At 46.5% G+C, this 22876-nt stretch overlaps 5 protein-coding genes across 7 annotated transcripts; 2 read left to right on the top strand and 3 right to left on the bottom strand.

Annotated features, from left to right (window-relative positions):
* Window positions 1-10535: 10535 nt before the first annotated feature.
* LOC108160976 (membrane-bound alkaline phosphatase) lies at window positions 10536-12372 on the bottom strand. Its single transcript, XM_017295276.2, has 3 exons — window positions 12252-12372; window positions 11849-12195; window positions 10536-11786 (listed from the first exon to the last, which is right to left on the bottom strand). The coding sequence occupies exons 1-3, from the start codon at window positions 12322-12324 to the stop codon at window positions 10578-10580; spliced, it is 1629 nt and encodes a 542-aa protein (XP_017150765.1). The 5' UTR covers window positions 12325-12372; the 3' UTR covers window positions 10536-10577.
* Window positions 12373-13354: 982 nt separating this feature from the next.
* On the bottom strand, window positions 13355-15181 carry LOC108160027 (membrane-bound alkaline phosphatase). Its single transcript, XM_017293766.2, has 3 exons — window positions 14729-15181; window positions 13984-14674; window positions 13355-13919 (listed from the first exon to the last, which is right to left on the bottom strand). Exons 1-3 carry the CDS (start codon window positions 15128-15130, stop codon window positions 13411-13413), a joined length of 1602 nt encoding a protein of 533 aa, XP_017149255.1. The 5' UTR covers window positions 15131-15181; the 3' UTR covers window positions 13355-13410.
* Window positions 15182-15960: 779 nt separating this feature from the next.
* Window positions 15961-17327, top strand: LOC117187982 (pyridoxal phosphate phosphatase). Its single transcript, XM_033391046.1, has 2 exons — window positions 15961-16865; window positions 16926-17327. Exons 1-2 carry the CDS (start codon window positions 16120-16122, stop codon window positions 17188-17190), a joined length of 1011 nt encoding a protein of 336 aa, XP_033246937.1. The 5' UTR covers window positions 15961-16119; the 3' UTR covers window positions 17191-17327.
* Window positions 17328-17387: 60 nt separating this feature from the next.
* On the top strand, window positions 17388-21623 carry LOC108160026 (potential E3 ubiquitin-protein ligase ariadne-2). Of its 3 annotated transcripts, none has more exons than XM_033391045.1 (4): window positions 17388-17476; window positions 18013-18145; window positions 19157-20484; window positions 20549-21623. In XM_033391045.1, exons 2-4 carry the CDS (start codon window positions 18061-18063, stop codon window positions 20702-20704), a joined length of 1569 nt encoding a protein of 522 aa, XP_033246936.1. In that variant the 5' UTR covers window positions 17388-17476; window positions 18013-18060; the 3' UTR covers window positions 20705-21623. The 3 variants fall into 3 exon arrangements, with proteins under 3 accessions (XP_033246936.1, XP_017149253.1, XP_017149254.1); XM_017293764.2 differs by lacking the exon at window positions 17388-17476 and adding an exon at window positions 17520-17852; XM_017293765.2 differs by lacking the exon at window positions 17388-17476 and having other exon boundaries at window positions 17520-18145.
* Window positions 21624-21917: 294 nt separating this feature from the next.
* LOC108160029 lies at window positions 21918-22843 on the bottom strand. Its single transcript, XM_017293768.2, has 2 exons — window positions 22461-22843; window positions 21918-22395 (listed from the first exon to the last, which is right to left on the bottom strand). The coding sequence occupies exons 1-2, from the start codon at window positions 22812-22814 to the stop codon at window positions 21967-21969; spliced, it is 783 nt and encodes a 260-aa protein (XP_017149257.1). The 5' UTR covers window positions 22815-22843; the 3' UTR covers window positions 21918-21966.
* Window positions 22844-22876: the final 33 nt, after the last annotated feature.

A 22876-nucleotide genomic window follows, 5' to 3' on the forward strand; every position in this document is an offset into this window, starting at 1 on the left:
AAATCGAATTAAATCGATTTTGTCAGTTGGTGTGAAATTGATACACTATACTGTCAATCACTTAGAGCCAGCTGCACTGATTTACAAATAGATATGATATCTCTGGCCCATTTGCTGGGTATGTGATCATCGCTAATCTGTCTGCCATTTCACTGGCTTCTGCTTTTCGCATAATACTCATCCAGAGATTCGCAATTGCGAATTTCAAACGCCCCCAGCACAGTTCCCTTCGGTTAGCCGAGTTTCCTCATCGATTGGCGATTGTCCATTGGGGGCGGCTATCGCACTGGAAGCGATACGAAGCGAAACAAACAATGCAATACCGTCAGAAGCTATTTGTTTACCGATGAGCCCTCGACTCGGAGTGTCTGAATGAATACGAATACGGTGAATGAATCGCCGGAGAATCCGAGTTTCACCAAAGAATTCCAAATGCCAACAGGAAGTTAAATTCCCAAGTGTCACCCCCCATTGACCGTGAGTCATAATCGCAAATTATTTGCTTTTAATATCGAGAATGATAGAGATGGAGTGAATCACGTCGTTGATCCAGAGTTGGCCGGATAAGCAAGCCCTACAAGAAATAGGCCAAAACATTAGCTGCGATAATTAAAAAGCAAAGACTGAATGGCCCGCCTCTGAATGGGGGAACAAATCAGACTACAATGTGTGAAATAAAGCTATCAGACGACATTAAGTCGCTCTGTCGCCTCGAAACATGATTTGCATGACATTAAACTCCGGTTTTATGAGCGATTTCTGTCCGGCCCCAGCCGAAATACGATCTCTTGCCGAATGCGGACAAAGGCCTAATGCCAGCCAGGGAGAGATTGATATTGATGGAAACCGCGTCGAGTAAATGCCCCGAAAGCGGGAGAGTCATGTTTTCTATTAAGTAATTCCCCTTTCTCCAGGCTAAACTTGTCTTATCTTATTTATTTATTTATTCCGGAATGGATGAGATAGGACGTTAAAGGTTTATCTTAGGTTATCTTAGATTATCTTAGGTTCAGTGCAATTGGATGACTAATCGAATCCATGAATATTCGTTCGAGTATGTGTGACTGATTTTCGGTATTAATTGTTGACACGACAACTACGATGTACGAGTGATGTGACGATGTGACGAGACCCATTCCATTGGGATTGCAATACAATTGAACGTGACACGTTGATCGCAATCTGTTCCATGAGTTCGTCGTTCAATGAAGTCATTAAGGCGTCAGTTGATGAAGTGAATGAGATGCCTGGCTTATCATCGCCGATGCCTGACATTAACTGGCCAATCAATTAGCGGATATTTATACATAATTATGCCACTATTTAATTGCCTCCCTGATTAGCATTATGTGTGCTGTGCTGTTTGTGTTTGTGGCCAAAAGCGTTTTATTGGTATTCTGGCCGTACGCACTGGCATTCCAAAGTATTTAAGTCATGCGCCACAATACGTATAAATCGGCCAGTCAGTACCGCGGCAAACACTCCGATCCGGAAGGCAGAGCAGACCAAGCCCCAGTCGCATCGGGGCAGGGACACTGGGCGCACGAAAGTAGTTCAAGCACAGACCCAAACCAATGTAGCTTCCTTATCACAGATGTTATCAACCGATTTTACATTGTTCAATTTTTGGGACAGATTCATTGTTTCGTCACACCACACCCCTGCTGATAACTGGTGGAGGTGTGGGCCTCATTCTTGGTGAGGGGTTGGTGGAGGGGAGCAATTTAGGGAACTTGGAAAGTTTTCGCATAAACCGCTAGACTACCCAATGAATGCCAGTTTATTGTCTATGAAGTTGCGAATGGAATATCAATCAAGTCCCCGTCATCGAACGGCAATCTTCGGATTCGGAATAAACAGGCAAATTTTCGTTTTATCGGATTTCGTTGGGCCCATCCGTCGGGAATCATAATTTACCAAAAATTAATATCGTTCGTCGTTTCCGAATCGAATTAATTTCATGGTAAACAGAACCGAAATTACGCTCCTACATTTCATTGGGATTTTGCAAGGCAATATCTCCTGTGGATAATCATTAAAAAAGTTTATTTATTTACTTGATTCTTTTAACGGACTTGTCTTTGTTTAAACGCGAATGCAAATGGGGATCTTGAACTTTCTGATTAAACCATTACGGAATTATAAACAAGAACCCATTTCATTCGTCTCCTTGATTGCCGGGGTACCTCCTTCTCCACTAACTAAATTGGTAACCTTGTGCTTATTGATTGGATGCACTTTTCGGCATTTTTCCTGAGAATTCCACTTGGCATTGATAGAAAATTTTCACTATTACACGGAAATTTCGTTTAGGTATGCGAAATATTTCTCGCGGCCCCATTCTCCTGGCCTTTAGGATCTGCGAGTGCAGACAATCGTGAACTTTGGCTGGCGTTGAATCAATGTGTTTTCAAGGTTGAGGCTCCTCCATTTGGCACGCCATATACGCATCGGCTGTGGGTTCTAAGGGGGATGATGCGGTTGGTGCTGGTCAGGTTATGACGAAATCGAATTGGCTCGTCACTCCCTGATTGACTGACTGACTGACTGATCGACTGACTGGAAGTGTGACCACAAACCCAATTGAATTAATTTCAGCTTGTAATTTGGACAATTTTGTGAGAGTCGGCAGCCACAAACAAGACAAAAACACGCTCCTATGAAGAAGGGTAGCTGAGCGGGTCAGCGGGCAATAAAAGAAATTTTTTGTTGTTTTTTTTTTGGCATATTTGTGTTTAATATTTCAAATTGTCGATTCGTTTCAATTACACTTCAATTGTGCTGGACTTCAAGTGCAAGGCGCTTCGTCTCTTCTTTCTGTTTGGCTATATGCAATTGAAATACTTGAGCTTTTTGTACGGTTGTCTGACATTGAAAGCGAATTATTTTATTAATTTTAATATCAAAAGAAAAAAAATGTATATACGTTGATGTGCGACGACAGAGGTGTCGGTGTCGGACTGCCGATTCGCTCACAGCATTTTATTTATGCGAGTGCAGACAAAGTGCTTGGAATTTGACAGTTTGACAATTGGTTTATTATTGCCGGCTGCTTGAGAGCCAATTTATTGATCAGTTTCGGTTTCTGTTTCTGTTCCGGGTGTAGCCCCAGCCACAGCCACAGTCACAGCCCCAGCATCAAGCCAAACCCACCTCACTTTTCCTCTACTATCCTACCACACCCCATCTGATGGACAATTTATTTCCCATATCTATTGTTTACAATTACAATTTACGACTTGAACACGGGAAAACCCTGATTCTGATTTTTATTCGGCTAGACGCATATCAACTAATCGCATAGATTAGCCGATCGAACCAGCAATTAGTCTATTTATATCAGCTTATTCCAGCTGGTAATTTTAAAGCGTTAGCAAACAATTCCGGCCCACGTCATTGTTTAATGGCCTGGCCATTGGCTACGGAATATTCACGGCTAACTCAAGGATATTTATGTACATTTCTGATAATCGGGCGCCAAGCACAGGCAGAGCAGGCATAATTCACACCATATTCTCACGGACCATTTAGCTGGAAATTCGAAATATGCTGGCCAGCACTTGATTTTTTCTTAGCCCTGAACGGAAGGCACTTAGTCAGCCATACCAGACCTGGGTAATAGTAATTTAGTTAATGGTGAATCCCCTAATTAGCATTAGGCTAAGCAGAATGGAATATCATTTTGGCTGGTTGAGCATTTCGAGGACATGCCTGCTCTGACAGCAGTCGTGCCCCTTTGTGGCACTTGCTAATAAAGACGCAAGTGCTGGGATCGGATCGCCTGGGTCCGGCCCACTCATTTGCGCATCGCTTGAAAATACAGACGTAGTACTTATGTATTTGGCAGAAAAACATTTCCCTGTTTATGCCATAATATGTTTATTAAGAATTGTAAGCCAAATAAAGACAGTGGCAATGGATATTCCGTTATTTCGGCTGTTGCTTACGTATTTTCATTGTTCTCCAGCTCTTCGATCGATGCGATGGCACAAGAAGATACAATACACAAAATGAAATTGTTTTTCTTTGGCTCTGCTCTGCCCATATTGTTGTTGATAATTAATAATTCGCTCATCGAGCAAATTTCGTGGCGCTTAAGGGGAAGGGGGATGGGAGGGAATAGGGGCTATGTGTAAGCGTCTATATTTAGCTGCAGTAGTCGTCGTCATGCTATTAGCGGTGCAGGTTTCTACCCCACCTCGACAGGTACAGTATACTACACCAGCCAGTCCCAAACATTGCACTCGAACGCCCTCGCGGGAATAAGTTGCTGTATTTTTTCGGCATGTGTGCAGTTAGCAGTAATTATTGTACTTGACAGATAGATAGCTCTCCTCTGAACAGTCCGAGTCAAGAGCCACCAAATTAGGCGGGCTGCCAATCAATCATTCACCATTCATCAAGCCAAAACGTGAATCCACACACTCAGAACTCCAGTTTGACATGAATTATATAAGAAGAATAGCGAGATCAGATGTTTTCAAAGCTGTTCCACAAGTCGTAACATATTTGTTGGGAGAACAAGGCCCTCAAGCATAGTATTGCGAGACCTGGCCCAATCCTCACTTCTCGCAGCGGTTCACTGGCGACAAGGCATTCCTCAACCGTTCGCTGCTATAACCGTTTGGGAATCATAAGGCACGATAACGCAGCGAAATTCCCTCCCGAGAGCTGCTAGGCGCTCTTCCGTTCCGTACTGCTGAGTGGTCGCGTTTTTATGGGATTTTCTTGCTGTTGATTTATGTGGCTGTTTGGGGCCCTTTGTTTATAGTCGCCGTCTTGTTTGCGTATTTAATTTTCGCTTTTGTCGCTGTGGTAGCACTCAACTTAAATGCCTCCCCATCAAAGTCGCTCCTAAACTGTTGCAGCGAAACGGAACAGAAATAAACACAGAATGAGACCATAAAATGGGCCTGACTTTGTATCAATCTGTCGATAATAGTTTTCGGATTATATAATCCCCATACATCCATATGTAGTAATTATGGTCCGGCGCAGTTCCGAAAACATCTGCAGAACTGTATTTATTATTAATTGCATTGCATGTGCTTGTGCTTGTGCTTGTGACAAATGCCTTAATTATATTCAGAGTAAATGCTTTCGATACGGTTTGGCCCATTTTTAAACGCCTACGGTCTCTTGGGCATCGACCGGGCCAGTGGGACAAGTCTGGTATCTGCCATCTAGGCAGCCCGCCCTGCCCCCGGGCCAGCTTCGGCTTCGGCTCGTTGTGAGACACTCGTACATACAGCTGAATCTGAATCGGAATCTGAGTCTCGATCTGAATGTTATACAAGCACTTGTCTGTCTGGAGCACAGCCGGCATATGGAGCGGCGTTGGTGTGTCGTTCGGGAACTTATAAATAGCAAACTTTGGTTCTGAATGTCTGATTTTGGGCTGTGATTCGCATGACGAACTATTTCTTGGCACTTTCCTCGGTACGGTACGCCCATCAACCGAAAAAGGTAGCAAATTATGGCCCAGAGCGAAAGGGGCATTCTTTTGGGCTACACTAAAGCTCATTAAATTACGGCTCAATATTTCTGAAAATGTATTCCCGTTTTTATTGTTATTGTTTTGCAATGGCAAATATCATGTGCTACTCGTAGATCAACAAACCAAAAGCTAACAAAATGTTTCCGAATCTGCCAACAAATGTTCGCCAGAAATGCCGTATTTTTGAAGAAATTACTTTTACTTTTTGCCAGATGCACTGATATATAAATTTAGAAAGGTTTCCATCTGACTGTTCACCTAGATGGCCTAGACCTAGCGTGCATCCCCTAAAACCAGCCGGTGCTACCCATAGAAAACTCTCCCAAACGCTCAGAAAAGATTGCTTGATATTTTTCGTGGGATCATTTCGGCCCGAAAGTCATTGTCAATGCCAAATGCGAATCATTTGGCGTGCGATAGATACAAATGTGTTTGGGCCTGTGCCTGTGGCAGTGACTGTTGATTCGTGGATACGATTTAATTGCGGCCTCATCCAATGTCAGTGACACTCGTAGTCCGTGTCAACGTCTGCACGGCATGACAAGGCATTCGCTCATCGGCGTTAATGTGTATTGTATTGCCCCGAAATAGAAAAAAATGGATATTTTCAGTTGATTCATTTCGATGCTATTCAGATACAAATGTACATACATTCTCGGATATAGATATGACGCGCCCCCAATGACTACCTCTTTGCGGGTAGAGCTTCGGCAGAGCCCAACAATGTCGCCGCAATTGTTCTTTAGTTCATTTTTATTCCATTATTTTGCGCAGTTAGCCCGAAAAGTTTGTGTCATGTGAATGGTTGATATATCATCATAAATTAATTGTTCAGAAAGCCCAAATTGGGGGAATATTTGCTCAAACAATATTTACATGAAAACTGAGTTGAGTACTTAAGCGGAAAGTATCTCATGGCTTGGCTAGCCTTTGCTTGTCGCTCTTATCGCGCTGACAGGCAGAGTGGCGGACAAACAAGTCCCACCCCATTTGGCCTATTCATTCATGAACTTGTATGGCTTTAATCGGACTATCTATCGATCGATCTATCTATTTGACCGACTGGGGGCTTCACCTGCTGCAAGTTCAATTAGCATTCGTTGCATAATTAAAGTGACAACAGAGTCGCCCTCCGATCGCAGCTTGCTAGGGGGCTAGGGCGCCACTTTACCGCTTGGTGAGGTGCGAACTGCTAATGTGCCAGAAATGTCGGGACAATGCCCAATCCGGTAGAGTGAGAAAAGCAAACACCGCGGGCAAACAGCGCCAAGAGTGCTGTGACGTCAGTGGGATTCGCACTGCCAATGGAGCGGAGCGGAGTGGAGCGGCTTGGATAATCAGTGGTGACGTCATTTGTCAACGCGTTGCTGACAGCCGCCCGATTGCTAAGTGCATTTAGCATTTAGCGCCATTGAGCCGGAGATTGGACGGGCTCTGATTGAATGGAACTCAATAAATCAACTTTGAATGCATCCAAGGAAGATCGTGTTTCACAGAGATACATTCCATCACTGGAGAAAGGTCAGAGTTTATTGGCATGGGTGTGTTGTGGACAGTGGCCCCCCACACCTCCGTCGATTCACAGTCGCGATAGTAATAATGTTGATCGCAATAATAATTTTGAATCAATCACGAAAATATGCTAAGCTCGAGCTAGCAATTCCATGAGCGTGTCAGTTGCGAATAAATAAATAAATGTGCATTTAACATATTTTTCCACTACACTCGACTCGTACTCAATCGTGGCAAATAACCTTAAATGCCGAGAGATCTCGCCTAACAGTGCGTATGAGCCATATTTCAAAACGATGACGGAGCAGTCCGCGGGGTGACGACTGTCTGAGGACGGAGTGTAAACTGCTTGTGATGCAATTTACATTTTAATTGCCGCATATTGAGTATCGTTTCAGAGAACACAATCCATTTAAATGGCGCTGTGCCTAATGACAACGTCACGTTCCCCGCCACAGTGGCCACTCTATGCTAAAGGCTTAAGGCTAAAGGCAGCTTATTGATCTGGCGCTGAACTTTCTGTGGCAAGCTGATTATGTTAATTTCCCAAAAGTATTGTTGAATTTGATCAAAGTTGATCAGGTTGGGGGAGTGGGAGAAGGTCTACACCAGTCGTAAAATCTTTGGGAATTATGTTAATGCTAATTAGATAACCTGAGACGCCGCGACACAACAATCGAAAGTTTGGCAAAGGCTTCACAAAGTGTACAGTTTTGTGTACGAACTTAAGAGGTTTAACTTGCGAGAAACTGGGCTTTAACGTGCTCCACAGCTGTCCAATGACCCGCCAACCCCACAAAGATAGACGCCAGTCCCATCCCCGCTTAGAGACATGGATATGACATCACCTGGACAAGACCAGTAGCCACCATGCCACGCTCATTCACTCACTCACTCACTCACCTTCGTGAGGTGAGTGTGTGTGTGGTTTGTCTGCCTGTTTGCCAGGGGGAGGGCAAGGCAAGTGCCGGAACTGGATCGGCCCGAGCGCTGATTGCGTGTTTTTGTCGAACAAAGAAGAAAAACTAACCAAATTTATGGGATTAATGGATGCAAAGATACTCTCTGCCTGCCATCGGTGTTGTGTTACAGATTGCTTGACTAACGCTTAAGAGTCGTGACTGCTCTTCCTGCTCGGTCGAATTCTGGTTAACCTTAGGAACAAGATGGGCTACACATTTACATAAGAGTATTCATAACCGATCAACATGATATGCGCAGCTATATCATATACATTTCTTGGATGGAGAGCGCATTTAAAAGTTCGCATCAAATCCCATTGGTATCCGCATCATCAGCACTCGTTCAAGTTCACGGTCAACGGATCAAAATAAACATAAACTCAAAGCACATGTGCATTGCTCAGATAGGGAAGGCGAAAGAATTTCAGCTACACGTCGAACACAAGCCGCTATCTTCCAGCTGCCTATTTACATAGCAAACAATTGAACCGAGATACAAACACCGCCAGATATACATACATATCCATCTCTGCCTCCTCCGAGTAGTGGCCCCCCCGTTCCCGCCCGATGATGGATTCGCACTCGTGGCTGCTTTTTGGGTGAAATGCATCGTGTTGGCTGGGATTTGGCATGCCGTGACTTGGCTCCGCTTGGAAATCTCCCCGTATCGGGGTGAAGGCATCTGCACCCACGAAATGCCATCAGCACTTTGGCAGCCTGGATCTTTGCTTCACTTTAAAGTAGCACAGCGATGGATAGTAACTTTCTAGTGCGTCCTATGAAAAATGCAAGTTTTCCTCAGATCGCAGATAAATGCCTAACCGCATTATCAAAGAGTTGTAAAGAGAGAGAAAATCTACAGAAGAAAGGAATTTGGTTAGCTGCGTTAGGAATTAGCTGGGGATTCATTTTGTCAGCGCTTTATCTACCATAAAGTTTATTTTACTTCAACAGGAACCCACAGAGAAGGGAGACAACTGTTTCAGTCATAAAGTGTTAAGCTAATTACTCGACTCTTCCATATTTAAGGCCCCCAATCGGCGGGGCTTACTGTTTGCTTGTTCGGGGCGTCTGATAAACTAGCGAGTGGGAACTGGATATCTGTCAAGCAAATTCCTATCTTAGCGCCCCACCTGTTCATCAGTGACTGACTGTAATAGGCATCTTTTTGCGGGAAAACCGCAGAGCCAAGATATCGGTTTCCCGCATTCAATTACAATTACTATGCTCAACACTCGTGCTCTAGATCAGATCGGATCAGATCAGAACAGGCCGAATCTAGATCCATCCATTGATTGTTGACCATTCTCACCTGTCACCGACAATTGCGCCACCGAATGAAACTTCAATTAGCTGGAAGCAGCACTAGTTCAGCTCAGATACACGCACTCACAGTCTCTGACTGTCACTGAGAGATACAAAACTGCAGTCAGGAAAAATTAGCATTAGCACAGAAATGTTTAAGGCCCAAGCCGCACGCGCGTTTGCTGTCGCGACAGATTTGGGAATCGGACTGAGACTTAGACTGAGACTCTGAGCTGACTGAGCCGACCGATCCGACCGAGAGTGAACGGGGGACAACAGCTAGTGGAGAAACGACGGCGATGGCGACGGCAACGGCGACAGCGACAGCGACTACTACTCCGACAGCCGACCGGAGATATCCGATTGCCACGAACTTCAGACGGCTTCCACTTTCCGCTGAGCCAGCGAAATGTTTAACAGACACATTTTTGCAGCGTTTCGGGCAAACTTCCAATAAAGAACCCACCGAAAAAACAGGGCCAGCAACGAGGACAAGGCACGAGACTGTGAACCAGACTCCAACTCAATCGATTTGGATGCTAATGAGGGAGCGAGAGCATGCCGCAAAGCAAGGACACTGCCTTGGCAAAACGATCCTTAATTGCAATGGCTGAGAGAAAAATTAACTTTAATTGTCTGACTCTGTGTTTGTCTCTGTCGCGCCTCATTTCATGTCAAGCGCATTCGAATGAATTCTGTTTGCATGAATGAATAAATACTCGTAAAGAAACACACAATTACAAGTCAAAGTCAGCGAGAGAGAAGGAGCTGCTCCGAATGCGCGTGGGTGCCTCTACAGATAGATCTATGGAGATCCCCATCTGGCGGCAATGCCAATGCTTGAACCTGACATTCAACGCGAATATGTATATTTGTTCTTCTCCTCCTCCGCGGCAAGTGACAGCACTCCAATCGATGCGATCGCACGACTCGTGCTCAAGACAAATTGTATCTGTAAAAGCGTCTGTGCTGATGCGTTTTTAATTGAAGTCAATTTTTCTTCGACCATTTGCATTGGCTGGCAGACAGACTGGGACTTGGCCAGTCACTGGGACTTCACTGGGATAAATGCAATAAATAAAACGAGTAAAGTCAATTTAATTACTGATTTCAATCGAACTGCAAACAAAAGAATCCCAATAATCAAAGCGGCTACTTTGGGACACAAACTTTCCTCGGAAACAAGAAGAAACCCCAGGGAGAAGGCTAGCTCTTCAAGCCTTGCTTAAATTTGTCTCAAGCTTAAGATACAAGAGTACTTTTGATGAACGCACTTTATTATATTATATAAATCTCAATAATTAGTTATCATTGTCGCAAAGAGTGGGGCCATCGCCAATGCAGGAGGCATAGGCCATCAGGTGAGGAATGGTGCTTTGCTGCATGACACCGCTGAAGAGATGGCTCTGGGGCCCGGTGGCAAAGATGCCCACATCCTCGCCAGCATGAACGCCAATGTTACTCTTGATGTAACTGGGTGCCAAGAAGCCTGGCTGGTCGATCTTATCGGTCAGGTCGATGCGGTTGCCATACTCGTCCAGGTACTGCTCCAAGCCCACCGCATAGTTGAGGGTGGCATACTTCACGCCATTTACATCGGTGTCGTGCTGGTTGAGACCAAGAATGGGAGTACCACGACCAGGATAGCCGGCGATGGTGAGGGGATGGGCATGGTCGGAGGTGACCACGATCAGTGTCTCGTCGGGATCGGTTATGTCGATTGCCTCGTCCACGGCGTTGGACAGCTCCAGAGTCTCGTCCAGGGCGTAGACGGGCACGTTGTAGTGGTTTCCATAGTCAATGAGTCCACCCTCGACAAACAGGAAGTAGCCATTATCGTTCTTGCTGACCACCTCGATGGCCTTTCGCGTCATTTCCGCAAGGGTGGGCTGCGTGGCTGCATCGGCCAACTTGTGGAAGTTCATAACTCCCGAGCCGAAGGTTCCGATGAGGTTGGTGATGCCTGAGGCATTCACTCTAAGCAGCTGGTTGCGGTTGTAGGCCAGGACGCCGCCGGGATGGAGGGACTGCCACTTTGAGAGAAGATTCACTCCGTCCGACCGCTCGCCCTGCTTGTTAAAGGGATCCGTAATCGTTTTGGGCAGGAATTTTCCGATGCCTCCGCCCAGCATCACGTCGAAGTTCTTGCCCGGATTCTTGGTGATCAACTGCGTGGCGATATCCGTACAGGTGGCCGGATCGTTCAAGCCCTCGCCATAGGTAATGATGTCCGTGTCGGCTTCGAAGAAGCGATTTGTGCTGTGGGCATAGGCGCCCGAGGGACTGGCGTGGGTCAGGGTGGTGGTGGTCACAATGCCGCTGCCCTTTCCGGCCGCCTGGGCCCAGGCGGCAATGGAGCTAATCTGATTGGATGGATCCTCGCTGCCGCTGCAGTTGTTAAAGTTAACGGCTGAGGTGATGCCCAGAGCCACGATATTGGTCTTGACTCCGCATAAGTAAGCGGTGGCCGTGCAGGCGGAGTCCGGAACCTGTGCGTTGGAGCAGTACGTCTACGAGAAGGAAGATTACCTCAGTAAGAATATTCCACCTCACTAAGTTCCCCAGTTCTCACCCTGCTTATGCCGGAGTAGGGGAACTTCTCAAAGCTGAGGGAGTCCTCCTCGCCAGGATTACCCTTGAGCTGACCCTTGTGAATGCGAGCAGCAGCCACCGTGGACAGGGACATGCCGTCGCCCAGGAACATGATCACATTCTTGGCCTTGCGTTTGTCTACCTGCGGCAGCTCCAGACGTTTGGCAATCTCTTCGTGGGCGAGGTCGTACCAGAACTGAGCGTTCTTCTCCTCCTCCGGTCCGGTCTTGCCCTTGGCCAGGCCATTGGGATCCATGAAGGACTCTCGGGTTTTCCCAGCGTTTGATGCACTGCCCAACAGCTGCTCCTGGTTGTGGATCTCGGACACTGCAACGGAGATTCGTCTTCAGCACTTGCCCCACTCTGACACCTCCTTTACTTACTGTCTATGGAGAGAGCCCAGGACGTGGCCACTAGGCCACTCAGCACCAGCAGGACTTTGATGAATCTTTTCATTCTAGGCAGATGATGGCTATCGCTTCGACAAAGTAATTGGACTATACATGTTGTGTGCCAGCAGACCTATATATTCGGGCAGACAGCCAGGTCTCTTCCTTATCGGGTCTGCCATATCTTCATCACATAATTCAAAAGTCTGCAGATCTCAAGCAAATTCCCCTTTTATGAGACGGTCTTTTCTTAATTCTTGTAGACTTGGGTGTTTATGGTTATGGGGGAGCTTAGAAGGTCTGTTCGGATGACTTCGCTACCAGTCCGAGTATCTGTGGACCAATCGTGTGCGAGAGATAAATGAGCTAAATTCGGGTCGTGTCGCTCGGCATTCAAATATTAATAAGGGGGCCCGTACCACAGAACCCAAGGTGAGTTACCACAGGTGGTAAAGAAATTTGCACGCATACATTAGTATGACAATTATACCCGTCTCAAGATAAGTCTAATCAAAGAGCTATGTACTAGAAACAACGATGTACTCGTGCATCTCGAAGGATCCCTCATCTTTATAGAACGAAAAATTTGATCCTTAGCTATCCATGCAGTATGTATCTATTAACACCCAAAAGAAAAAAAAGCGAAGAATCATAGATCGGACCATTCTTATAGTCAGAATTTAAAAATTTAACTGAAGTGGCTATGTTACTCCCAGCCACGCTCTTAATCATTCGTTCTCTCTCTCTCACACGCACTCTTCCTCGTGCAGCGTGCGCGCGTTGGCGGAGGGGAGCGAAATATCAGCACAAGATATAACACAAACTGACTGAGTATCGGCTATTTTTGTAGAGCCACGGCACTTGACGCAACGTTCCCGCTCGTTTTCTCAACTTTTTAGGATCCGAAAAAAACGAAGTCCAAGCCATCAGTGTTATGCCTGTGTTACTCTGCACCACTGGCTGTTATTTAATATTTAATTAGTTAATATTATTTAATGACTTATATCGGGCTGGAACACTCGACATGCTGAGTCTAGGTTCTTTCCTTTCAACTATCGAAGCTTCCCATCCCCACCGTTTGAATAAAAAGTGTAATATTTGCTTATTGAATGCTCATTTTTTTGCAAGTATTTATTTTTAAGTGTTTGATTCCTTATGTTGAATTGTCGCAGAACTTCTGGCCATTGCCAATGCAGGATGCATATGCCATGAGATGTGGAATTGTGCTCTGTTGCATCACACCGGTAAAGAGATAGCTCTGAGGACCGGAGGCCCAGATACCGACATCCTCGCCAGAGTGAACGCCCTGATCCTTAGGAATGTAGCTGGGGGTTATCGAGTCAACGTCTCCCAAAATACCGTCTAGAGGTATACGCTGACCGTTCTCATCCAGATATTGGTTGGGACCAGCCGCATAGTTCAGCACAGAGTACTGCACTCCATTGATATCTGTGTCATGTTGGTTGATGCCCAGTATGTCGGTGCCGCGTCCTGGATAGCCGGCAATGCTCACCGCGTGTCCATGATCAGCGGTTACCACAATAAGGGTATCTTCTATGTCGGTGATGTCGCGGGCCAGCTGAATTGCCTTCTCGAACTCCAGGGCCTCGTCTAGCGCATAGCCTGCCTGGGTATAGTGATTGCCGTAGTCAATGAGTCCGCCTGCAAGAAAGAAGAATATGAGTCTCTCCTCTCGGTTACTAGAGGTACTGTCTCGATCTCTCACCTTCGATAAAGGCAAAGTAGCCATTCTCATTCTGGCTCAACTTCTTGATAGTCACTTCGGTGAGCTCGGACAAAGTGGGTTGATATGTCTCATCGGCGTCGATATGGAACTTCATCAGCTCGGACTGGAACAGGCCGATGATATTTCCTACCGCCGAGACGTTGACACTCAACAGCTGCTTGCGATTGCTCACCAGGACACCACCCTTGTGCTGACTCTGCCACTTGGAGAGGAGATTCACGCCATCCGAGCGTTCGCCGGCCTTGCCGTGGCTATCCTGGATGGTTTTGGGCAGGAACTTGCCCATGCCGCCGCCGAACATGATGTCGAAGTTCTTGCCGGGAGTCTGGGTCACCAGTTGGGTGGCCATGTCGATGCAGGAGCTGGCATCCACTCCATAGCTGGTCACGTCCGTATCGCACTCCCACATGCGGTTAGCGGTCTTGGCGTAGGCGCCCGAGGGACTGGCATGCGTCAGGGTGGTGGTCGTAACAATGCCTGTGGCCTTGCCAGCGTTCTGAGCCCACTCCGCAATGGAGGTGAGGCGGTTAGCTGGATCCTGACTCGCTGTGCAGTTGTTAAAGTTTACGGCGGCGCTGACTCCGATGTTGATGATATTGGTCTTGACGCCACATAGATAGGCAGTGGCCGTGCAGGCGGAATCGGGCACTTGGGCATTGGAGCAGTAGGTCTAAAGTGTGTTTTGTTAAAGCTGTGAACGATGTGGACAGAACCTGGTACTCACCCGACTGAGACCCGTATGTGGGAACTTCTCGAAGCTCAGCGACGACTCTTCGCCGGTCTTGCCCTGGCGCTGACCCTTCAGGATCCTTGCCGCCGTCACTGTGGTCAAAGGCATGCCGTCTCCCAGGAACATGATCACATTCTTGGCCATTTTCGTGTCGACTTTCGGCAGCGCAAGGCGCTTGTTGATCTCCTCGTTGGCCAGGTCGTACCAGAACTGCGGATCCATCTCCTCCGGGGGCGTGTACTTGTCTTCGGCCACGTCTGTGGAGAATCTGGCCTTGTGCGCGATCTGCCCTGAGAGTTCATACACGTTGTGGACTTCTTGGACCCCACCTTGGACTTGGACTGCCCCAGACAGGGCCAGAACAGCAAGGACCATCTGTATTTGCTGGACGCGCATCTTCCAAGTGTGATTTGGATTGTGAAATGTGGACAACTAACGTGATAGCTAGCTAATGGCACGATTTTATATAGTCTTCCTGGCTCGTAAGGGAGAGATTACCTATGTACTCTACTGGGGACAATGTACGCCTAAATTTAAATTTTATTTCCATCTTTATGAGTGCAATATTATCTCTGTTGGCCAGCTCTATCTTTATGTACATCACCCGTTTCTCTCATGATGTTTTCCAAGTTGGGGAAGGGCGGATTCTTGCTTGTCCCTACGGAAGAACTTGTATTCTTACAGGGGAGTGGTTTCAATTCACCCCAAAGGGTCTTCAAATTCTTGTAACCCTCTTGTGTACCGCAAAGTGTGCCAAAATGTGACCTATAACGAATTGCAGATGACCACTATCACTCACTCCCCAAAATGCTGATTTCATATGTGCAAACACCTCCGAGTCAGTGTTATCTTCTGAATCGCGTCTGTCACGTTTGGAGTCATAAAAGCTAATGCTGGCTGGACTGCCGCCTCGGAGAACGCATGCTCCGGATATGTAGGGAACGTGTGGTGACTTATCACTGGAATTTTTGCATTTTCATGAATAGCACAAGCAATTTGCAAAATGCGATCTCGTGGTGTTGTTGTTTAGATAAGTCTATCGAAAAAGTTTTTATTTAATCACGTCTGAACTATCACCAATCTCAGCAAAGTACACTCAGAGCAGAATAAGGTGAAAAGCCTACCTACTCGTATTATCAAAAATAGTAAATCAATGGCAGATATCCTCATATGCTTAGTTACAATAAAGTGAACAAATTTTGAAGTGAAAACAACATCGAAAACATTGAATCTAGTATTCTCAACGATTCCTATTGTAGTTTTCTAATTATATCCATATGCTAAACTGAGTAGATATTTTCTGCTCTGTTTACTTTTGACATTGTTTTTTTAGTATAGTGCCAAATTTTTTGTTCAAGACCCTCTAAATTACTGATCCCAGAGCAATGTTTAAGCGAAGCTGCACCCTCCTAGCCGAAATACCAAAGCAGCAGGTGCTCCAGTGGCTGGGCTCCATTGAGACCGTACTCTTTGGGACAGACGGAGTACTGTGGAACTTTGACGACCCCATCAAAGGATCTGTGGAAACCTTCAATGCCACTAGGAACAAGGGGAAGCGCTGCTTCTTAGTGACCAACGATTCCAGTATGGTAGCCAGCGATATTGCGCAGAAGGCAATGTGCCTCGGCCTCAAAGTGGGGGAACAGGAAATTTTCAGCTCAGCGGCGTGCATATCCAACTATCTGGTGGTCAAAAAGTTCAAAAAGAAAGTTCTAGTCGTGGGCGAGACAGGAATCCAAGAAGAGCTCCAGAAGGCTGGCATCCAATCCATTACCATGGATCAGCAGGCAGAAGAACGTAAGATGGGGCAGTTTGCCCGGAATTTAGTAGTCGATCCGGATGTGGGAGCTGTGGTGGTCGGCAGAGACAAGAGCTTCAACGTTTCCAAGATCGTCGTGGCCTGCACCTATCTGCTCAACCCCAAGGTTATGTTTCTGGGGACTTGCATGGATACCATCTACCCGTTGTGCGAAAAGCGTGTGACTGTGGGTGCCGCGGCTATGGTGGCTGCCATTGAAAAGTGCAGCAACCGGAAGCCCCTGATCATGGGCAAGCCCAATCCTCAAATGGTGTATAAGCTGAGGCAGTCCGGAGCCCTCAATCCGGAGAAGACCCTCGTCATTGGGGATCGGTAAGTGATGCAATTTGAGTGATTGATTGATAATAATAATTATGTTATTTTCTCTGTAAGATTAAGTTCGGATATCATCTTTGCCAATAACTGCGGGTTCAAATCACTTTTAGTGGGCTCGGGAGCGGGCTCTCTCGAGGAAGCGCAGGAACTGAAAATGGAAGGCAATGAGAAAAAACTGATGATGGTTCCCGACACGTTTTTGCCCAGCTTGTGCCATTTAATGGAGTATCTGTGTGAAGATGAGAAAATTAAAGAAACTGATGAGGGTAAAGCGGAAAAGAAGCGTGTCGACAATAAAGGGAACGAAGCTAAAGTCGCATAATGCGATTCCCAAAATTTTAAATTTTCCCGGGTAAATCAAACAGCTGTTTGGTCGCAGCCAACCTTTTACAACACTTGCTAAAGTAAATATCGATGTATCGATAGATAGAAAGAATATAAATATACTGTCGTCAGCCACGCAGCCCTTGGGTTTATTTTCAATAAAATTCTACGAAATTAAGCAGATGAACACGATTTATTTTCTCTCCGTTATTTTGAATATTAAAGTTTGGATCAGCTGTTCGCGAGAGGTTCTTTTTGCCTCAAAATCCAGCAGGCGATAACAGGTATACTTAATCGATAGCTGCAGTGGCAGTGCTGCAAAACGCTTGGATCGAATCGAAAGAAGAAGGAAACAAAGAAACAAAAAATGTTCTCCGAAAAAGCTGTGTTTTAATCGAAAAACAAAAACAAAGCTGTCGCTCCGTTTATGCCTGCGTGTGTGCGACGTGTGTTCTATTAATATAAAAATGAATTTAAACTGCAACTAAGACACCTTGAATGCAACGGTGCAGCGAGCACTGCATATGCGAGAGTGTGTCAGTGAGGGCCAGTGTGTCTGCGCGTGTGTGTGTATACATGTGGATAAACGAAAATAAAACTTCCCGTGCCGTGCCTTGTATTGCTCTTCTCTACGTTCTGGTTGCCACCCCGCAAAGCTTGGTCCGAGAATTGCATCGTAACACCAAATCTTCCACTTCCACCACCTCCTATAGCGGTGGCAGCGGCAGCACCAATAACTACTAACACCACCCTTTACAACTGTTACAAAAGAAACCCCGCAACCCCCGTTAAAAACAGCCTTGTAATCTCTCGCATACAGGCAGAACGTAAGTCACACACACAGACGCAATTCCATCTAGCCCCTGGGATGGACATGGACTCGGACATGGAAATGGAATTGGAATCGGACAACGATGGCGAGTACGAAGATGACTATGATTATTACAATACAGGTGAGTCGCACGTCCTTCACTCCTCGTCTAAACCCTCCTCCCTTCATGACAATAATCTGCAATCGATTTAACTGAAGCTGAATCAATGTATATGTGTATAATGTATCTGTGTTCAAAAATCGGTGTGTGCCCTGCAAGTGTGTGTCTGTGTGTGTGTGTGTATGTGCTGTTGTGCGGCTAAGCGGCTATGCGGGTTGGTTATTCACCTTTTTGGGAAGGCCTAGGCCTAAGAATTTGCATTTAACCTTCTCAGTGCTGGTGGGCCAGCACTTGACATTCGCCTTCGCCAGGGTCCGCACCCAGCCCCCATAGCCACCACTGCACAACCACTATCCTAATGTTCGTTTCGTTACGTTCCGTTTGGCTCTGCGGCCATGAAGTCGAAATTATGAAATTGAACTTGAAACGAATACTCGTACACACTAGCGAACGTACAAACGGTCGTACGTAAGTAGTTGGATTGCCCTTGCCCCCCTCTGAGGTTTGCTGTTGGCTTCATTATTGCCCAGTCTTCCTCTTGCGCTCTTCTTGTAGGGGCCAGGTTTAGACTCTGTCTCTTTCTCTCTCTCTGCCTAAGTCTGTCTCACATACACGCACACTCGCAGCAAGCACTCGATCTCTCAGGTGCGTGCTCAAGTACATTGTTGCATTCTGCTTTGTGCCTCCCTTCCGGCGACTCCGGTCTCTTCTCTGCTTTTTGACTTGTCTCCTGCGGCAGTGGCTTGCGACGTGGTTCCGATCTGGCAAAATTTGATAAGCCTCACCGGCATTCGTAGTTGTTCAAGTTTTATTTTAAATAAACTAAGATCATACTCCAAATGAAGACAATTGGTCAAATTGCAGGTTGAATCGTCCCACCGTAGAATGTAGGGTATTCTCAAGGCAATGTCATCTGTTATTCCATTCACATCCCTGTACATTTTTGTACATTTAAGGGTTGATTTCACTAGATACCCCAGGGGGAAAACAAAAACTGATTTACTAACCAATCTCCCTCCCTCTCCTTTGCAGGCGAAGACTGTGATGTGGAGCGCTTGGACCCGAAGCGAGCCGATCCCGAGTATTTTGAGTACGAGTGCCTGACCGTGGAGGATATTGAGAAGCTGCTCAACGAGCGGGTGGAGAAGCTGAACACGATACTGCAGATAACGCCCTCGCTGGCCAAGGTGCTGCTGCTGGAGCACCAGTGGGACAATCTGGTGGTGGTGGAGAAGTACCGACAAGATGCGAACGCCCTGCTGGTGACGGCGCGCATCAAGCCGCCCACTGTGGTGACTGATGCCGCCTCAACCAGTGCGGCTGCGGCTGAGGCCAGTGCCCAGCTTGTGAAGCTGGGCAGCAGCGGGTACAAGACGTCCTCGTCGGTGGTCAGTATTGCCAACTCGAATGTCCCCCAATACCGGAGTCAGATGTGTCCCGTATGCGCCAGCTCGCAGTTGGGTGACAAGTTCTACAGCCTGGCATGTGGCCACTCTTTCTGTAAGGACTGCTGGACGATTTTTTTCGAGACGCAGATATTCCAGGGCATTTCCACGCAAATTGGCTGCATGGCCCAGAAGTGTAATGTGCGGGTGCCAGAGGACCTGGTCCTGACCCTGGTTAATCGTCCCGTCATGAGAGACAAGTATCAGCAGTTCGCGTTCAAGGACTATGTCAAATCTCATCCAGAGTTCAGGTTTTGCCCGGGACCCAACTGCCAGATCATTGTGCAATCATCGGAGATCTCCGCCAAACGTGTCATCTGCAAGGAGTGCCACACGGGCTTCTGCTTCAAGTGTGGGATGGACTATCATGCGCCAACAGACTGCCAGGTCATCAAGAAGTGGCTGACCAAGTGCGCTGACGACAGCGAGACGGCCAACTACATTAGTGCCCACACCAAAGACTGCCCCAAGTGTCACATCTGCATCGAGAAGAACGGCGGCTGCAATCACATGCAGTGCTTCAACTGCAAGCACGACTTCTGCTGGATGTGCCTGGGGGATTGGAAGTCGCACGGATCCGAGTACTACGAGTGTTCGCGCTACAAGGACAACCCCAACATTGCCAACGAATCGGTGCACGTGCAGGCCCGGGAGGCCCTCAAGAAGTACCTCCACTATTACGAGCGCTGGGAGAACCACTCCAAGTCGATGAAGCTCGAGCAGCAGACGATCGACCGGCTGCGCAAGCGCATCAACTCCAAGGTAATGAACGGCAGCGGCACCTGGATCGACTGGCAGTATCTGTTCAATGCAGCGGCACTGCTGGCCAAGTGCCGATACACACTACAGTACACATACCCGTATGCATACTATATGGAGGGCAGCTCCCGGAAGAATCTCTTCGAATACCAGCAGGTGAGTGTTTGCCAGCCATTTCCAGAAGCTTAAAATTCTACTACTGATTTGATTTGTGTTTCAGGCGCAACTGGAGGCTGAAATCGAGAACCTGTCCTGGAAAATAGAGCGCGCCGAGACAACGGACCTGGGTGATCTCGAGAACCAAATGGATATTGCTGAGAAGCGTCGCACCACCCTACTCAAAGACTTCTTTCCCGTGGATGCAAAAACGGCATAGGCGGAACCAAACGCTTCCAGAACCACCAGAAGCTTGTCCAGTTTAGCACAACCCGAACTACATTTGATCCACTTGGCAAGCCACACGACAGTATAAGAGACGCTTATTTAATTATAATTATACACATATACATTATATACATACATATATCCATATATTCATATAGCGGTAGCAAAACGATGTGTAGCTAATTTTTAAACTAATTGAATATTCACGTGCATATAGACTAAAGGACTTAGCATAGAACATAGTCGACTACTTGAAGTATAAATATTATAGTTGTGACATTCGAAATCACTCAAAACGATCGATCGGTGTAACTGCAATACGACGCCTTGAGCGCTAAGATTATGATAACGATATCGATAGTAGCCATAGCTATTTCAGTAAATATAACTAAAACAATAGAAAGAAAAAAGAAACGAAAAACAAAACCAGGCTCATTTTTGTGGCCATGTGTTCCAACAGTTTTCCAAAAACTATCCCAAGCGACCCTATAATATGCATAAACAATTCTAAATATGTAGCATAACAAGTCAAGCAATTCTCACTCAGACACGGCCCGCATAGAGAAAAGACCTCACCTCAATCGGTTAGATTTATAAGTTTTAAATATCGTATTAACAAATTGGCCGAACGGCATCAACAATATCAAAGTATTTGTAATCGGTAACTCGTAATTCGTAACTAGCCACAGCACATCCATCGAATCGAATGCAAAAAGTCTTCAAACTAAAAAAGATGTATGTAAAACGAAAGTTTGGTACTCGAACAAATGAGGTACTTTCACGTTCGTTTCTTTTATATTCTCTGCTCGATTAACGTATTAAGCTGAATTATAAATTATAGTCTAGGATAACGCTATGTATTTATGCTTGTGCGACTGAATTTGAATTAAATTTACACTAGATATATCATATATCATATCATATAAATCGATTTAGTACAAGTGCTATACGGTTCTGCTTGCAGCAAGAGCTTTGCACTAAAAGCTGATGGACAGCTTTTATTAGCGAGTCTTTTGTCCGAAAAAGCTTTATCTCAAAAGCTCATTCATGCTTTAATTATTTTGACATTCACTCAAGAGTTTGGTTATTTCGCTCAAGTTTATTTCAGTTAAACGAATTCATTAGCTTCATTCCATTCAATTTATTTTGTGCCACATGTAATGTTCCGTGCTAGCCCCCAAAATTAAGTTAATGTTAACAGAATCTTTGTTTTTCAATTTATTCTGATCTAATATTACTGCAGTGTGCTTCGAACTACTTTTTACCCTTCTTTTTCCCTTTTCCTTTTTTACCCTTTGGCTTCTTCACTATGGACCTTATCGGTGGTACGATCTCTGGAGGAGGGGGTGGCGGGGGCAGGGCAAACATACGGCACTCGGACCTATCTTTTAACACCCGTTTGGTGATGCGCTTAGGCCCGGTTATCATCCCAACAGGCACGTTGTTCATGTTCTCGACCTTTTGATGGGGATACACCTCTACGTCGCAGCAGTTGGACAGCAGCAGCAGGTTTTTGCTGGCCGTTATGGGATGCCTGTAGAGGAGATCCCTGCCGCAGCTGAGGCACTTGTTTTTCAGGCGGCGCAGGCGGAACAGCATTGGGAAGCAGCGCCCCACCACAGTGTTGTCGTCCAGCATGACGCTGTGCTTGTAGGTTGGCTTGGGAAGAGGTCGCTTGGTGTACTGCGGAGTACGAGGCACTAAGTCATGCGATAAAGCGAAACCGAACATACCGAAGGGTACTGTACCTCGTTCAGGTGCATAATGGTCTGGAGCGGCCTGCATTCGGCGGAGCACAGGTTGGGTCGTATGTTCCGCTCCTGGGCTGCACATAAGGTGCAGTAGGCTTCATCCTTGTCCTTGTTCCTGCTGCAGCTCTGGCTGCACTCGGCTCGGATGTCGATCTCCTTGCGCGGTGGGCCGTCGGGCTTGAGGGTCACCTGTATCACCTCCAACTGCGGATCGACCAAGTCTTCGCGGGGCAGCTCCAGCTTGTAGTCGAGACAGGGTCCGCTCGGAGGCTCGAAGCAGTTCCTCGGGCATGTCCTCTCTGAGGCAGTCTTCTCGTACAAGCGCTGACAGCTTTTCCCTGCCCCGGCCATGGTGGTGATCGGAAAAACGAGTCTAAAGGATAAGTCGACTGTCCCAAGGGGAGCTGTTAATT

Source organism: Drosophila miranda, chromosome 3 (assembly GCF_003369915.1).
Source record: "Drosophila miranda strain MSH22 chromosome 3, D.miranda_PacBio2.1, whole genome shotgun sequence".
Lineage (NCBI taxonomy): Eukaryota > Metazoa > Arthropoda > Insecta > Diptera > Drosophilidae > Drosophila > Drosophila miranda.